This window comes from Ischnura elegans, chromosome 3 (assembly GCF_921293095.1).
Source record: "Ischnura elegans chromosome 3, ioIscEleg1.1, whole genome shotgun sequence".
In the NCBI taxonomy this organism is placed as follows: domain Eukaryota; kingdom Metazoa; phylum Arthropoda; class Insecta; order Odonata; family Coenagrionidae; genus Ischnura; species Ischnura elegans.
Genome location: NC_060248.1, coordinates 52370948 through 52387365, shown reverse-complemented (window position 1 = coordinate 52387365; position 16418 = coordinate 52370948). Strand labels below are relative to the sequence as shown.

The 16418-nt window shown below is 40.1% G+C and overlaps 1 protein-coding gene across 1 annotated transcript in view; it reads left to right on the top strand.

The window, feature by feature from the left end:
• Positions 1-16418, top strand: part of LOC124155179 — a 188168-nt gene that overhangs the window by 154393 nt on the left and 17357 nt on the right. The window contains exon 10 of the mRNA XM_046528896.1: positions 7325-7827. Coding sequence (XP_046384852.1) covers positions 7325-7827 — 503 coding nt within the window. The remainder of the gene's footprint in view (positions 1-7324; positions 7828-16418) is intronic.

Genomic DNA, 16418 nt, shown 5'->3' with positions numbered 1-16418 from the left:
TACACAAAATAAAAAGAACGTTATGATAACCGTATTAAAAATCTTGTCTTTATTTAAAACGTGCCCCTGTGCCCCCTCCTCTTTTATCCGCCTATGAATGAGTATATAGGCTGAAAATTTCTTCCAAGGCATAAGTTTGGATTTCATCATGCTACACGTGATGGATTCGAAATAACCTCGTATGTGTTTCGATTAGGAGGGTCAAAACAATATACTAATGGAGTCTTTTACTGCTCCATACTTTATTTTACAGTGTGCTGAGCCGTCTAATTCCGCAATCATCGCAGTTACTCACGCGGAAGAATATACATGAAGTGATAGACTGAGCTTACTTTCTGTTTTGTCAATGTATTTAAATGTCGTCAATAGCTTCATTATCTGGTCCAAATTATTTTTAGGAAAAAAATAAACAATTGACACGAATATTGATTGCTGACCTTTTAAATATTCTCATTCTTTGCTAAAAATAAAAATCCACTGGTTGTAATATTATCCATGCTCAATCAAATAGTTTATCCTTTGAAATTTTCCAATGTGTGATAATCTCTTAAAACATTGCCTCCGTATAAACGCAGCACCTTGTGATGTCGAGCACAATCCCGAGAAGGGTATGCTGAAAAAAACATAACCTTCTACCCAAACAGTTTTATCGCTCGAGCAGTTTTCTTCATTTAGGGCGAAAAAGTACGTTCAAGTTAGCTCTCACGGATATTTTTAGAATTTCTTGTTAATAAGATAAAGAACAACTGCGGAGTGACTATGTAAATCCCGACATTTATTTCAGGTAAATATCAAACTACCATCTCTTCCGAGAAGGGTGATCTGAAAAAAACATAATGTTATGCCCTCACAGTTTTAGCGCAATTCCCAGTTTGAACAAACATCGTTACAAGCGATGCAAATAGATATTTTCCGGGAGATAGCAAACATATCACGTCCCGAAATCCCAACTCTGCGGAGTATACACATAAAATGAATGGGACGACTCCCAAAAAAAAATCAAAACATGACCTTGAGCGACTCGACGGCGTGCAATAAAAAGAGATTCGCCTCTTCAAACTTGCATAATTTAATTTAGCTCCTCACCCACTTTTCGCAGGACAGCTGTTGCACAAAACTCTTTGACTATGCCATCATCATTTCCGCTACAACACAGATCGACACGTGTGATAACTGACCCGAAAAATCGCCCCATTCACGCGGACTCATATTCCACAAAACCATGTCATCGTTTTTCCCCATCCTCGTGGGTACCTTTTTTTCTGCCAAACAGCTTCCCCCACAATCTCTCTTAAAGCAGCCATCGGGCCTGTTGATCCGTCCCATCTGACCGTTTGACACAGAAACGAGGGCCCAACACGAACTATGACCTAGATTAACCGACACCAACATCGGCCGATAAGGCGCTTTTAAAAAGAAGCTATTGTTTCGGGATGACGGCTATGGGCTTGGAGGTAGCCTATTCCGTTACTTAATTCATCACAACGCGGAGGGGGGAGGTGGTCACGGATGTGTCGCGTTTCTACTTTTTTTTCAAAATAAAGACACCTGCCGTCACGGGTCTGCGAGCGCGCCACAAAACTCCACCCCCGCTCCGCCCCCGACCCGAAAGAGTCCTCTCCCCTGCCCTCGCCCGCCTCCATGGCCCCCATAACCAGCCGGCCGAGAGGCATGGGACGTTCCGCACGGAGCGGGAATTGCCCCGGGCACATTATGGCCACAAAGGCCTCTAATGGGATGAACCGTTCCAGTGTGAGCTCCGAACCATTAAATGACATCAAGTCATTACCAGTAGCCGAGAGAAAAAAAGTAATCCCGCCAATTAGCCCCCAGCTTTGCGCTCGGAGGGAAATTTCGGAATGAGGGTTAAAGCAAATGGAATAGATTTCTCAATTATCTTTAGTTTAATAATCGACAATTTGCCTTCGATAATCGACATAAAGTGCTCTCTACCATATTCAATATTCATCCATAGGAAACTTTTGCACAAGTAGGAATCTAATTGAATTTTTTTAAATTCTTCTGACGTAATAGATGTTTAGTCCTTACCCTAATAAATGATGGATATGCAAGTGAACTCGTGCAGTTTTCAGGATTCGGCCGAAAAAGTGCACTTACGTTAGCTCTCAAAGGTTTTACAAGAAAATCTCGTTATTTAGATAAAATGCAACTGCGAAGTGACTGACTCTAATGTCAGGTAAATTTCAAAGTACCATCTCTTCTGAGAAGGGTTTACTGAAAAAAAATAATAATCTTAACAACATGATAATCTTAATAACTTCCATGTACGGCTTGAATATTTATTCATGAACGCTTCCATGAGTGAAATAAAAAGACGAGGTTAAATAAAACTGATATAAAAATACATCGTAGAAAATTATAAGAAATGGAGTACTTCATTCGTCAGCTCGCTAAAGCAAAATGCATGCATTCCCAACGTTAGGTATTCTGCGGGTTACAGTAGAATAAAATGGAGCGTTTTACGAGTCTTCCCAAATTCTGTCCCTCATCCCAAATTTAAATTCTCTCTTCAAGTCGATATAAAGCCTATTTCCTCTCATGCTATCTATAAATCCAATTCTCTTTGTCACCCTTCCTCGCTTGCATAACTTTCTTCCCTCTAACATGGTTTTAAGTATCCCCTTCCTGGTAATCCACCCAAGATTTCTGTCTCCTCCGTACCTTCTCTTCCCCTCACCCTCCATGTTCTTGTTTCTTTTTCTCTCTCCGTATATTTAACCTTCTCCATTCTCCTCCGCTCTCACGCCTCGTATCCTCAACTCTTCTTCCGTCCACCTTCCGCAACGTACACGTTTCAGTACCGCAAACAGCTGCACACCGGATCACTCTCTCCACTAGTCTTCTCTTAACACTCCTACACAAAGATCTCCTCATTAACTATTTTCTATCTGCAAAGCCCTCCATTTCTAACGCATTTCTCTTACAGATATCCAATTCATGTTCGTTTTCATCGTATTTGCTGCCCACCCAGTGAACTAGTCCGCCTGCTTTAGTTTGAGAACATCGTATTTCATATTTTTCCACTCATTCCTTTCTCGCAATGCTTTGCAAAACCATTTAATGCCTTTGGTCTCCTTTTGATAAATTTCAAAAACATATTCATCGCGCATTTAATCTATCGCATCCATCAGTGCCCGCAATCCATTCTTAGACTGGCAAATTAATGCCTAATCATCCACGAACCTCGCTGATTTTAATATTGATCCTCACCACTTTCAGCACATCTGAGTCGCACAATATCTTCCTTACAGTCACCCTTACATTCAGGCTAAAAGGTGAGAGTGGTAGTGGAAAGCCTTGTCTCGCATCAGATAGAAAATAGCTAATGAGGAGATCTTTGTGTAGGAGTGTTAAAGCCATACGGAATGCATATTATTTGCAATGCTTTAGGCTCGTTTAGAAATAAGGAGAGGGAAAATTATTTCAAAAAGGTGAGTTTTAAACAAATAGTGAGGAAAATCATCATATATATTTAGTGATTTTATCAATTTTTACGCGCCTTGCAGGTTTTCCTTTTTTTTCCTTCTCAAAAGCTTCTTTCAAGGGAAAAATATGCCAGTAGCAACTCTCAGAGAACAGCGCCTTAACTAGATACATATTAATTGATGGAAAATCATGTAGAATTGATAAAGACAAAAATTTCTTTGTGGAATAAATGGAACATTAAACTAACTAACCACATGGGCACTGATTAAATGGTCAAATAATGAGAAAGAAAGGAAAACCATTAGAGAGTAAACCAAAATGCAATCAGCTTGATCAGTAAAAAAAAAACAGAGTTCATGTGATACCCTTGATACTGTCGCACAGGCGTTGATTGCGGTCGAACATTATTGAAAATTGTGAAGTGTAGTAAAACAATTCTTCAGAAATCAGCTTAGTTTTCACATGCATCGCAGGGAAGAGTGCAAACGGATTGATTCGTAATTTCGGTGGGCCGCGTGCAACAGCGACACTTTTCGCAATATTCTCACGCAACAAAGGAAACATCCATTATTTTTCCAAGTTATCCGACGTAATTAACATAATTAATAGTAGCGGGCGTAACTTGGTGGAAATCCTTAATCGTAGGAATAGAAGAAATAATAACTTTGCTATTTCCAAATGGTAATTTATTGAGACCGACAATGGTTTCGTTACAGCGTAACATTGTCACCTTGACGATGTAACGAAACCATGGTCGATCGCAATAAATTACCATGTGGAAATAGCAAAGTTTCCTTCTATCTGACGTAATTTAGCTAATGAGAATTAGCACCTACTTAAGGTTGAGTAACGTTGACCTGTCTGATACTTAAAAATAATGAGGAAGTAAGCGAGCAGTATGTAAGCGAGTTGGTAATGAGTATGCGTTAAGAAAAGTGGGAGAAAAGATAAGTCTTCTAAAAAACCTTAAAGAGCAGACGGGACAAATTAGCTGGCCATATTATGAGACATGATGGCCTGATGAAAACAATCGTATAAGGACAAGTGGAAGGGAAGATGGGTAAGGGACGGCCCCAAATGAATTACATAGGGCAAGTTAAAAAGGGCATAAAAAGAAGAATTAAGTCACTATGAAAAGGCTAGCGGATAGGAGAGCTGCGTCAAGCCTATTTTAGGATTGTTAACTTATGATGATGATGAAACTTGAAAAGAGTTCCCTTACAAGTTGAGAAGAAGGAACCGTTGAAACAGCTCGTCATGATATTTCTATAATATCACAGAATCGTTAAACATATCTATTGATGCGTGAAACAAACATCAAAGGCCCTAGTGTTTAATTCCTCAGGAAAAGAAAGAGGAAATGTCATTCAAGCGGTTTCCTAGCAACCCGAAAAGTATTACGCCATGCCGATGGCAGTTGTTTCATAAATTGACTGAAGCGTAAATCCTCAGAATTACCCAAGGTTCAACGGATCATTGTCCGCGTCCTAGTTTTTCATCCGGCCAGAAAAATGCCTACCAATATGAAAAAATAACCCAAATCACAAATCTTTGAGCAAGACCTTTTGTAGAACAGGAAACTCTTTAAGTGCTTTGAAGATCAAATTATTTGAAGAAATTTCAGAAAAATCCTATTTAACGTCACATTCACCACTTTTAGGCCAAATTCTCGCAAATGCAATAAGTTCCCTGTAGAGTACGAAATGGCAAAAGCATCTGCATATTTTGCGTATCAAGCGTTCTAATATCCTAGAATTTTTTTTCAATTTCAGAGCATTTATTCAGTACCCAAGAGTTTGTTGGAAGAAAAACTTCCAGATTTCCCGGAATGGGGCCCAACTTATAGTCATCCGCCCTCGTTCCGCGAAGTCCCAACAAGTTCCCCATTCAATATCACTCAGTCTCGACTAACCCAAAATTGAGATAATCTATTATATTCGGTCTAAAATCCTAGTGAATTCTTTCTCGGCAGCTCTCTCGAGTTTTCGCTTGCGTATTTGCATATGCTTGAACGACAAATTCACAGGTGTTAAATAACTAATCTTCGGTGCACTGAAGTGCAGACTTCAGTAGTATATAAGTCGTGTAATTGTCACCCGTTTCCCTTTGATGTCTTGGAAACTGCACGTCAGTGACCCGAAGACAACAGCAGTAACACCGATGTATCTATTGCCTAAGAACATGAGATATAAGCGGCGGAAAACCCAAGAGATATTGGCCCTCAGCTCTTCTTTTTATATTTCCCGAATCTTCATCGCACTGGAATCACGGACATAATCAATTTGCTCCTTAAGGGAAAAGGGAAAGATAGGGGTTTACTAATTTTTTGGCGCCAGAGAGGTATGCGAAACCTCTAATTAAGGGGGATATTTGGAGAATATCATTTGATAAATTAGTAGAAAAGAACATATACTGAAGTTATTAGTTATAAATAAAAGTATGATTTGGAAAGCCACGCATATGATCGCCATTTTTCTGTATTCCCCGAGATCACGGTGTGGTAGTCTTAAAACGTCACTGATTGGAACCTTGCATATTGAAGACAGTTTCCTTTGCGTCTATAACCCTTAAAACAGCGTATAGGTCAACAGATCAACGCCGCGGAAAGCTAAAGGATGTTTAACACGGGGCACGAAATAACACATCTTCAAGCTGCATCTTTATCTGAATCGGTCGTGATTTTTTTAGTAGCTATCATCACCAATTTAGTCACCCTGAGTTCATACATTTGCGCATGCGTTCATGCAATTCACGGCCTACAAAGATGCATTTTTAAATGAGCTTTCGCACATATAGCTGTATAATTCCGTGTTTCGTTTAATATAGGCTAAGGGAGCATTAATCTACAATATCGATATTATTGATTTATTAAGTATCAAACCCGTTGAGGTAGGATTGTATGGAGCACTAGAGAATCTCGGCGGCCGTCTCCGCTACCATCTTCCGTCTCGAGTCTCGTCTCGAAAACAAGACGAGACACGAGACGAGGAAGTCTCGAGCCTCGTGACAACACTAATCTCAAGTGTGTTCGGCACAGGGTGATCAATCATCAGCATTCGTGATGATTCCCACATGCACACCATACGATCATAAAAATGCTACGCATTTCAACAAATTATACTTCCACATTCATTATTATCCTGCAAACCCACTCATATTTCATACGCTTACGGTCTCTAATATCGATATAAGCAGTGGCGCATTTAAAGGAGGGAGCTATGGTCTCCCCATTGGGTCGAAACACACATTAGATAAAATGGAATTATTTGGAGGTTGCCACTTTGTACAAGTACAAAATATTCAGTTATATTTTCCAAAATATATATCTACTTTATCGAATTGAAGTACGAATTAGCTCTAAACTTAGGGCCTTCTTTACACGCTTTTGGTATGAAGGATCTGGTACTTTCCCCGCGAATTTGTTGATGAAGTCTTCTCGGGAAATCAGCCGGGTCAAGATGGACATTGCTGCCAACGTTTCAATGGCCTTCCCTGCCACGGTCTTCAGGGCGAATGAAGAACTCGTACAAAATATTCAGTTATATGTACAAGGATGGCAGAGAAGGCCATTGAAAAGTTGGCAGCAATGTCCATCTTGACCCGTCTGATTTCCCGAGATGACTTCATCCACGCTTTTCGTATGTTACAATCCAACGGTAGATCCAAATAGGGGCTGGTGGTGCCCCCCCTTGGGTATCCAATATCCCCTAGATAAAATGGTAATTTTGTTCGGACCCCCACTACTTCTGGGAGGTTACTCCCCCCTTGTCCCTATCCTGATCCGCCACTGGATATAAGAGTTTTATAAAGTTCTAATATGTCTTGTTTAATTTCTTCTTTTTTTTTCTTTCCGCACACATCCACTGTGGAACGAAAGGTGAGATGCTGATCCTGCTGTTCGGTCTGCACGTGGGCTACGCCTGTCGAAACGCCCACTCCCAGTTCAGCGAGCGTCGCTTCCTGTGCCTGGCGCTGGCCGTCGAGGCCCTCGTCTCGGCCGCCTACTACCTGTTGCTCTTCTTGCTGCCGCTCATCCTGCAGCACAACCTGCCGCCCACCCTCTCCGGCTACCGCTACCCTCCCGTCCCCTCTGCACCCGTGCCCCCGCCCCTATCGCACCAACAGCACTCGCCCTCCCCGCCGCACTCCGTATTCCTGCAGCAGGCGGGTGCGGCGTCCGCGTCCGCCAACGCACCCACCGGTGAGGGCGCCGCCTGGACCTCGCGCACGCTCCTCCTGCACCTCGGCTCCGCGCCCTTCCCCTCATACTCCTCGTACACGGCACCGCCGCCCCTCGAGCCCGACCTCATGTTCGTGTTGGCCTTCGCCCGCAGCCAGCTCTCCTCCACCGTCGTCCTCCTCCTCATATTCACGCCTAAGGTGAGTCCTATGTCTTAATGGTGATCATCTAGCCGCAATGGCACAGCAACTGCCATCTAGATGACACACTACTTCCGCTTTGACGGTCTTTTTTCAAGTTAATCAAATTAAAATTAAGGAATGGCCACATATCCTTCGTTTTATCATGGTTCACTCGATTACCAACGGATTACTGTAATTTCACACGCATAAAAATACATCTCAAGTAAATATAAAAAGAATGGCAATGGTAATGATCAATCCACATTGGCACAGAAATTTCCATCAAGATGACGCTTCACCCCCGCATCGACGGTTTCATTTCACGTTCACCCGTTGCACTGAAATGACGAGTGGAGCTAGTCTTGAACTTTCGATGTCTCGCAATCGCGAGAGTAGCTTGTCATCAGATTTTCACAATTTTTGCGCTATTTAGGGGAGCAATATAAACATTTTGAGAGTTTAACAAAGTAAAAAAATTCCAATATGTACATAAAGAACACATATTTCATTATATATGATGCACTGGAAGGAATAATATGATTTTATGCGAGTAGCGAAAGATGTGTTCTCGATTTTACTACGGGAGGAGGGTTCGTTCATGAACAATATGAAATTTTTGTGAAAACACGTTTTGTTTCACTGTTCTACGTTTATTACAAACTACAAAATATCATTTCATTACTTACTATTCCATTTTAAGAACCATAGGAAAAATTAATAGAGGATAGGAGCACGATATATAGAAAATAAATTGAGGAGGAAGGGGTTAATGTTGATGATCTATCCACAATGGCATAGTAATTTCATCTGCATCTATGAGGTGCCGTGAAAGCCACCACCAGGGTGTGTAGCATTGGGCGATTCCCCACCAGGCATACAGCACTCATCCTAGCCTTAATCAGACACTCCCTCGCTTGCCATCTCAAGCCAAGCGCACAGGACAGCGAGATACGGTCAGACCAGAAAATGAGAGAGTGCTAATTTCCATCAAGACGAGTCTCCACTCTCGCTTGTGCGGTCTTTATCCATGTCAATCGAATAAAAACTCAAGAATTGCTAAAAAAAAATCCATCGTTGTAGCACGTTTATCAGTGGGCTACGAGCATTTCATACGCATACAAATTATCTCGAGTGAGATATGAACAAGAGGGGTAATCGGCCTCAGAAAATGCGACCAAGATTGAAATGGCAAAACCCTAGATCGCATGATGGCAGCAATGAAGGATAAGTATTTTAATAAAAATTTCTACCAAAGTCTTTATTCATGCTAATAAAATAAAAATTTCAAATGAATAAAATTAAAAAAAACTAAATTTGCCGGCCTCTGCGGCAGTGGCTTAAAGTCTTCGCTGACAAACCAAAGTTCGCCATTGTGAGTCCTACCTGGGTAAGTAGGACCTATCCAGGGCATAAGTGTTTGCGTTGCGCATTGTTAATGTTGGAATCCCGGTAGGTAAAGGCTGTAAAACGCAGTTTACGGGAAGTTGTTACTAAGAAAATAAGTTTAAAAACGTACGCTTCAAATGCTGCCAGTACGAGAGTAACGATCCTCTTCACTGGTGGTGGCACTATCCTGAGTAGAGGAGACTTCCCACTTGTCGTTATGAAGTGCGCTATTTGAAAATGACCTGACTGTCATTACACCATACAAAATTATTTTCAATTACGCAAAAACACGCCATGTACCCTCGGCCACACTTCTCTAGTGCGCATAGATATTTACATAGCCATGGTAGAAGTTTCAAACATTATTCTGTAAGTATAAAAATTTTTAAATATTCTACAGCTCTTCACCTTCGGGATGGCTAATTACCCGGAATTGGCCCGAGACGCGAGAGAATCCCGCAAAATCTCACTTAAACCGCCGATCCGATTGTTTGATGTTGATCAGGAGATAAAGGGAAGATCTCGCTGCGGTATATAATTACAGTGAAGTATATTTTCAATGAATAGAGTAATTTCCTCCCATAATTCGTTGCAAAATTCCAGTACCATAATCTTATTTTGCTGTAGCATTTAGTAAACGATAGTGACATAATTATGAAGTATGTTGTGATGGTCGTGGCTTAACTGCAACCGTGAGTTAAGAGGAGGCACTCACGGTCGACCGCGTTTTATTCGTTACGAAATGCACAAGCATGAAAATGAAAATAATAAAGCTTCTAATAGCGGCAATTCTATAAATTAACAAAAGAGTTAAGGTAGAAAAATTATAACGCGCATGAGTGCCTATTTGGTACTTGAAGGAGGCGACCGATAGTTGAGGTCATTTGCGAGACTTCGAAATCAATCCACATTACGAAACGGAGAGGACCTGCGAACCTCTTCAAAGGGGAAATGAATAGGAATTGTCCGAGATCCTTCGTTTTAGCAAGATAAAATCGCACGTTTCCTGCTGTGGAAAGGGCAATATATTTTTGTGACTATGAAGTTTCTAACATTTCCCAGCTAATCGATGTTTTACACGACCGAAGAAAATTCAACTTTCTAAACTCAACTTTATAAATGAAGCGCTTAATACTGTTTATTTCATATGTATAAGTATACCGGAACTAGCCACGGTGATATCTTTACGGAGTCATTGATCCGACGAACGTGAGCCGCTGAAACCCGTAATCAACCGCTTTTTGCTGCATATTGAGGCCTTTGCCATCATTCATAACACAAAAATAAACAAAAGTAAATTAAGCTAAAACGCGAATAAATCAGAGATACCCGTAGTTTTCGTATAAAATCGTTTCAGACTTGACTAGGGGGAAGTTTGAGATATCCATGATAAAAACTACAAATGATAATTTCTACCCTTTAATACAAAATTCAACTACCGGTTTAAACATATAATGTCATACCTTGTGCATGACATAATATATTGAAATCATGGTCGATAGTTGAGTTTCTTATTAACCTTTCACTGCATTTTCTATCATGTATGACACACTACACTCAGTGCCGGTTATTTCTGAAGGGCACAATTCTTCCTCTCAAACGCATGGTGTATCAGATATGATCGTTATACTATGAGATTCTCGAAGCGGTCAGTTGGTACCAAAGTTGATCAGCTTCTAATTATGTCGAAGGAAGTCAGCTCTTCGCATTTGAAACGAGTAAGAGGATTAACCCGAGTGATATCTATACATTTATTAGGCAAAGGTACGGGCGCCAATGAAAAGTTTTCAATGAGTATGCGAAATTAAAACCTTTTGTGGAAAATTACGAAATCTGAGATACATATCCATTTAATGTAAAAGTTGTCCATAACCAAAATGTATCTAATGAGATACAAATTCAAATGCTTCCTTAAATATTAAAAAATAGCAGGAAAACTAATTAAAATGTAGTCATTGAAGCATTTCTGGATATCGTTCATAAAGAAAAAAAATTGCCTCGTTTTAAATTAATGCAGTAAAGGATTACAGTGAGCACGTCAATTGCGAAATCTGAGATACATATCCATTTAATGTAAAAGTTTTCCATAACCAAAATGTATCTAATGAGATACAAATTCAAATGCTTCCTTAAATATTAAAAAATAGCAGGAAAACTAATTAAAATGTAGTCATTGAAGCATTTCTGGATATCGTTCATAAAGAAAAAAAATTGCCTCGTTTTAAATTAATGCAGTAAAGGGTTACAGTGAGCACTTTACCATTAGTTGTTTTTATCAAGGAACCGTATATTTGTTCCCTTACTGGTAGCATGCAACTTAAAAATACTGAAGACTTTAACAATGTCAATGTCGATCCGGCCGGTTCACGTTATAGCGTCATTGCCAAAGGGAGACGACACGAGAGAGATAGGAAGAGTGAAAGGGAGAGAGATAGAGGGAAGGGGCAGGTGAGGAGGAGATCCTCGTATGTGCCCGCGCACGCTTTGGGTCGTGTGCGCGCATGCGATGGAGGGAAAGATCATGCGGCGCTGCAGGCGGACGAGTACCGTGGTACGTAATGCGAGAGGCGAGGGGTGGTTGGGGGTTGAGGGAGGGAGATGAGGGGTGGAAACGCGAAACGGGAAAAAGAGGGTGGTGGGCGGAGGTGGGCGTTCTTAAAGCGGCGACCACTTCCCCGCTCGAGAACGCGCAGTGAATGACCTTGCCAATTGAAAGCGAACAAAGCGGTTCTCACGGCAGCAGCGTCTTCTCGTGAGAAGACCAAGAACACTCTTGTGACTCCTTCAAGGAGGAGGATAGGGACAGAGGGAGAGAGAGAGAGAGGGGGAGAGAAAGAGAGAAGGCTGGCGTCGAGAGAAGGAGATTAAGAAGGGAGTTCTTGAAGAGAGTTGAAGGAGATTTAACAAAAAATTTAATGCTTAAAAAATTCTCACCGTGGAGAGAGTGAGAGAGAGAGAGAGGATTGTCCCCGAAGATTTTCCTCTCCAATAAAAACTGCACAGCATGGAATCTTTATTTTTTTTTTTTTTTCCATCTCCCAAGAATTCTCACTTGTGAGGGTGCGTGGGATGTGATGCAGCATGCACCTTTTTTGAGATCCACCCACAACATGCGCGGATACGTACGTTTCCTGCTGTGGAAAGGACGATTTCCGCATGAGACTACGAAGTTTATAACATTTACAAGCTGACGGAAGTCATTCACCTAAGTCATGTTTAATCTTAGTCCTTGCCGGACGCAAGGAAATATATTGTGATCAGAGGAGGGTGTAGGTACAGTCAAGGGAAAAGGTTGGAGGGATTAATGAATCGGAATAATCAAGAACGGGAAAAGAAAATGTCTATTGTACATTTAAGTTCTTAAAAAAAGCGTAGTTAATATTTTGATGAATAGGTATTGCAAAAAAAATTACCTCTGTAAGTATTGAAATTAGTACGTAGGCCTAAAAAATCAAACCTTGGCTTGAATCCTTTGCTGAGAACAAATATCAACAGAGAGATATGCGAGAAACTTTATAATTGAATTAATTCGGGGTTTAGGTCTTGAGTCAACGATTCCTTTCCGACAGATATCTACTAGCAGAAAAATGTACAAAGCGTAGAATTATTGATATTTAATTAAAAACATCAGCTTTTAGCTGTGTATAAAGAATGGAAGGATGGCAAATGCTAAAGTTAAAAAAATCCCTAAAAGTCATAAAATTTTAAATATAAGAACTTATTTCCATAGGTACAATCGAAAATAGCACTCTATCAGCTTAACACATCAAACTGTGTTACAGGTTAAGGATAAGCGTTCACAAAAATCCTTATCCCGAATAAGAAGAAAATTACCCCCCCCCCCCCCCCCCCCCCCCCCCCGAGGCTCGAACCTGCTGTTTGACAAGCGAGGACTTTGCCCCGCAACCAATGAAACAAGAAACATTTATCTTCATTTGTTTTCAAATTAGTACACACCAAAAAATTTCGGTATTTATCCAAATAATTAAAAATTCATGTTTGAAACCATCAAAAACATGAATTATGAAAAGCATAAAGTGAAGAGGAAAGCCATGCACACAACTCGACCACAAAATGATGAGCATATCTCATCCACCCACGAAGAATTAGAACTGACGACCTTCAGGTTGGCGAGCAAGCAAGAACTTAGCCTTCCAGCAGCCAGGGTGGAAGTGGAGGCGTAAAGAGGGCCCTCCGACGATCCTTGTCTCGAGCCTTGGACTCCACCCCCAATCCCCGCCTGTCACATCCATCACGTTTCGGTCGATGGTGCTCTTAGTATTCCCGGAGAATCTGAATCTACAGCTACCTGCCTACATCCCTTTTCCTCTCTACTTTACGGTTATTTTCTGCCTCTGCCATATTCCGCATCCATCTTTTCTTCAATACATGAGTGTCATTGATAAATATGACTTTCCCCTTGATTAGCACGAGAGATATGGATAAACGATCAATGTGTCCGAAAATTATTCATATTTTTGTAGTAAATATTATAAGATTGGATACGAAAACATACGTTTTGCATAAAAGGTTTCATCTTATAATCTTGAGTCCTGATCAGTGCAGAGAAACAGGTTGACTCATTTACATAAATATTTATATGGAAAAGAGTCAAGTATTATTATATCATATCCTACAGCTGATTTCCACAATTTATCAGCCTCCACCATCCATTTCATTATATAAATTAGATATTTATCTATTCATTTCGGTAAACTCAATTTTTTGAGAATACATAAATCATGTTATTTATATCACTCACTCAAATCTTTTGAATGCAAGTTATACGTCCAATTGATCGCTAAGTTCGTCTCACACCTTACCAAAGCTTGCCCTAACTCTTTATTGCTATAGCACTGCTAATTTCTGCACAATACTTAATCGAGAAAAGAACTGTCGAAAAGGTTAAGCAGAAGAAAAGAAAAAGAAACACTTGAAGCGATAAAACTTTATGATAAGAAAGGCTATTTGACATAACCTCAGTAATCAATCCGTATTACTTTCGACCTAAATGTGGCTGATTTACCACATTTCACCAACCTTTAATATGATGTAAAATCTTGTTATTCGTCACGATAGTGCAGTGCAGTATCTTTGGAAAATTTCCCTCCACTAGGTTTTCTATCTTGCCTGAAATTTAAGAGACTTTAAGAGCCGGCATAAATCCCAAATATAAATATTAACTATTACCACTAAAAAAATACTCAACTCCGAATAGATTAAATTTGAAGCACTAAGAGTAAGCCATTCCTCAATCAAGGTAGCGAAGATACTTTTCATGCCAGAAGAAATAAATTTAGTGAAAACAAATTGATATCTCGAAGTTATCACGGAAATAAATCCAGGATGTCTAACCAGAGGGAGCTGCAGATGCTTGTCGCATTCCCTCTCACTAACGGCGCATACTCTTAGATGTTATTCCACTTGTGGTAATTCTGGGTTCTGGAGTTATTTAATCGCATGAATCTTACAGTCTTCTCTTTTTAATGCCTAGACATAAATAGCTGCTTAATACCTAGCTTGCTTTTCCGACACGATTCCACGGTCGTTTCGCGATAAGCAAAGCGGTTCTGAAATAGCACTGCCCATGGTAAAGAAATTTTTCCACGATATCAAAGGGAGGGGAATTCAGGCGGCGAGTAAAAAAAAAAAAAGAGCAACGCCGACCGTTACGGCGCTGCTTTAATTCAGCCGCTCGTGAGAATCGCTTCGTATTATCCGCGTCGATTTACGCTCATTATCACACTCTCCCGCAGAATCATGTACCATTAATAAATGAAATTACACACTAAAATTAATTCAAAAAATAAAAAAACAAGCGCCAGAAGAGTTGCGCTGTATTGTTTCCGTTTCTGCAGAGTTCACACCAATTTATCCTCGTTATCGCACCCTCATGAGAAATAATACAACGCTAATAAATCATCACGTGTGTCATTAAAAGCTTGAAAAATAAAATAATTCCATTAATAGCACAATGAAAAAAGGGAAACAACTATTCTCTCCACAAAGCTTTGAGAAAACAATGCTTTGGGATATTTACCACGTTACTTATGCTAGAATCGTCCCACCATCTCCTCAGTTCCCTACGGTAGGAAGATAACGCCTTTTTTTCATTCCTTTGTCGAGAGTAAAAACCAGAAGAGAGATATGCGAGAAAATTTACAATTGAATAAATTGGGGGTGTAGGTCCTAAGACAACTATCGCTCTTCAATAGATATCCACTGGCATAAAAACTGACGAAGCGTAGAGTAGAGATTGATATTGAACTAAAAGGTCTGCTTCAAGCTGTGTTTGAAAATAGAAAAGATTACAGAAAATGTTTAAAAAAATTTAAAAGTCTCAAATAGTCGTAGATATATACGATTCTTCAATATAAAAAAACTTATTTCCATTACAATGAAAACAGCACTCATTGACTCAAGACATCAAACTTATGTTACAAGTTAACAGTAAATGTTCACTTACATCCATATCCTGAATAAAAGCAACCAACGCCACCGAGACTAAAACCTGCGTCTGTCTAATTACTGTAAATAAGTGTGCGTTGTGGAGTTAGTCATCATTAACGAAACAAACTAGATTATTGAAAACATCTGCACGATCAAATCTTTTTTCCTTCTTCATCTTTCTAGGTAAGTCGCTCGCAGTAGGTAAATAGTTTGAGTAAACACCATTTGCCAGATGTCACACAAAACATTCATTATTATTAACGACTTCAATGCAAAAAAAAAATGCTTAAATTTGAATAACACTTCAATTAAGTATTACGGCGTGTGTTAGCATAAAATTTTCACGATTTCCCAGATAAATGTAATCATTACTGAGAGAAACCAAATCTGTTCCAGCTGTTTAAGCTCTAAGTGTAATCATAGGCCATGAATTTCAGAATTGAAACCACAGGTGTGAACGTAAAGAATACGTGCATCCAGATCAATCAAGAAAAGCAATTTTCTACGCACAGGAAACAGAAGCAAGCGGTTGCATTCAGGGAAAGTCAGATTCAACGCGCTAGCTTAAAAATATTTGGCGGTCTTTTTGCCCAAAAACTTACGTATGCATAAATTCAAACCAGGAAATCGTTGAAAATAGCGTAACGGAAAACGATTTCGCGGAGGAAACAATTTCCGCACTCCGCAAGGTGCCTCCCACATTACCCCTTCTTGAGCGGGTCATCGCACGAGACCACGGTCGGAACGCCTCCAGCCCGCTCGTTTACGTTGAG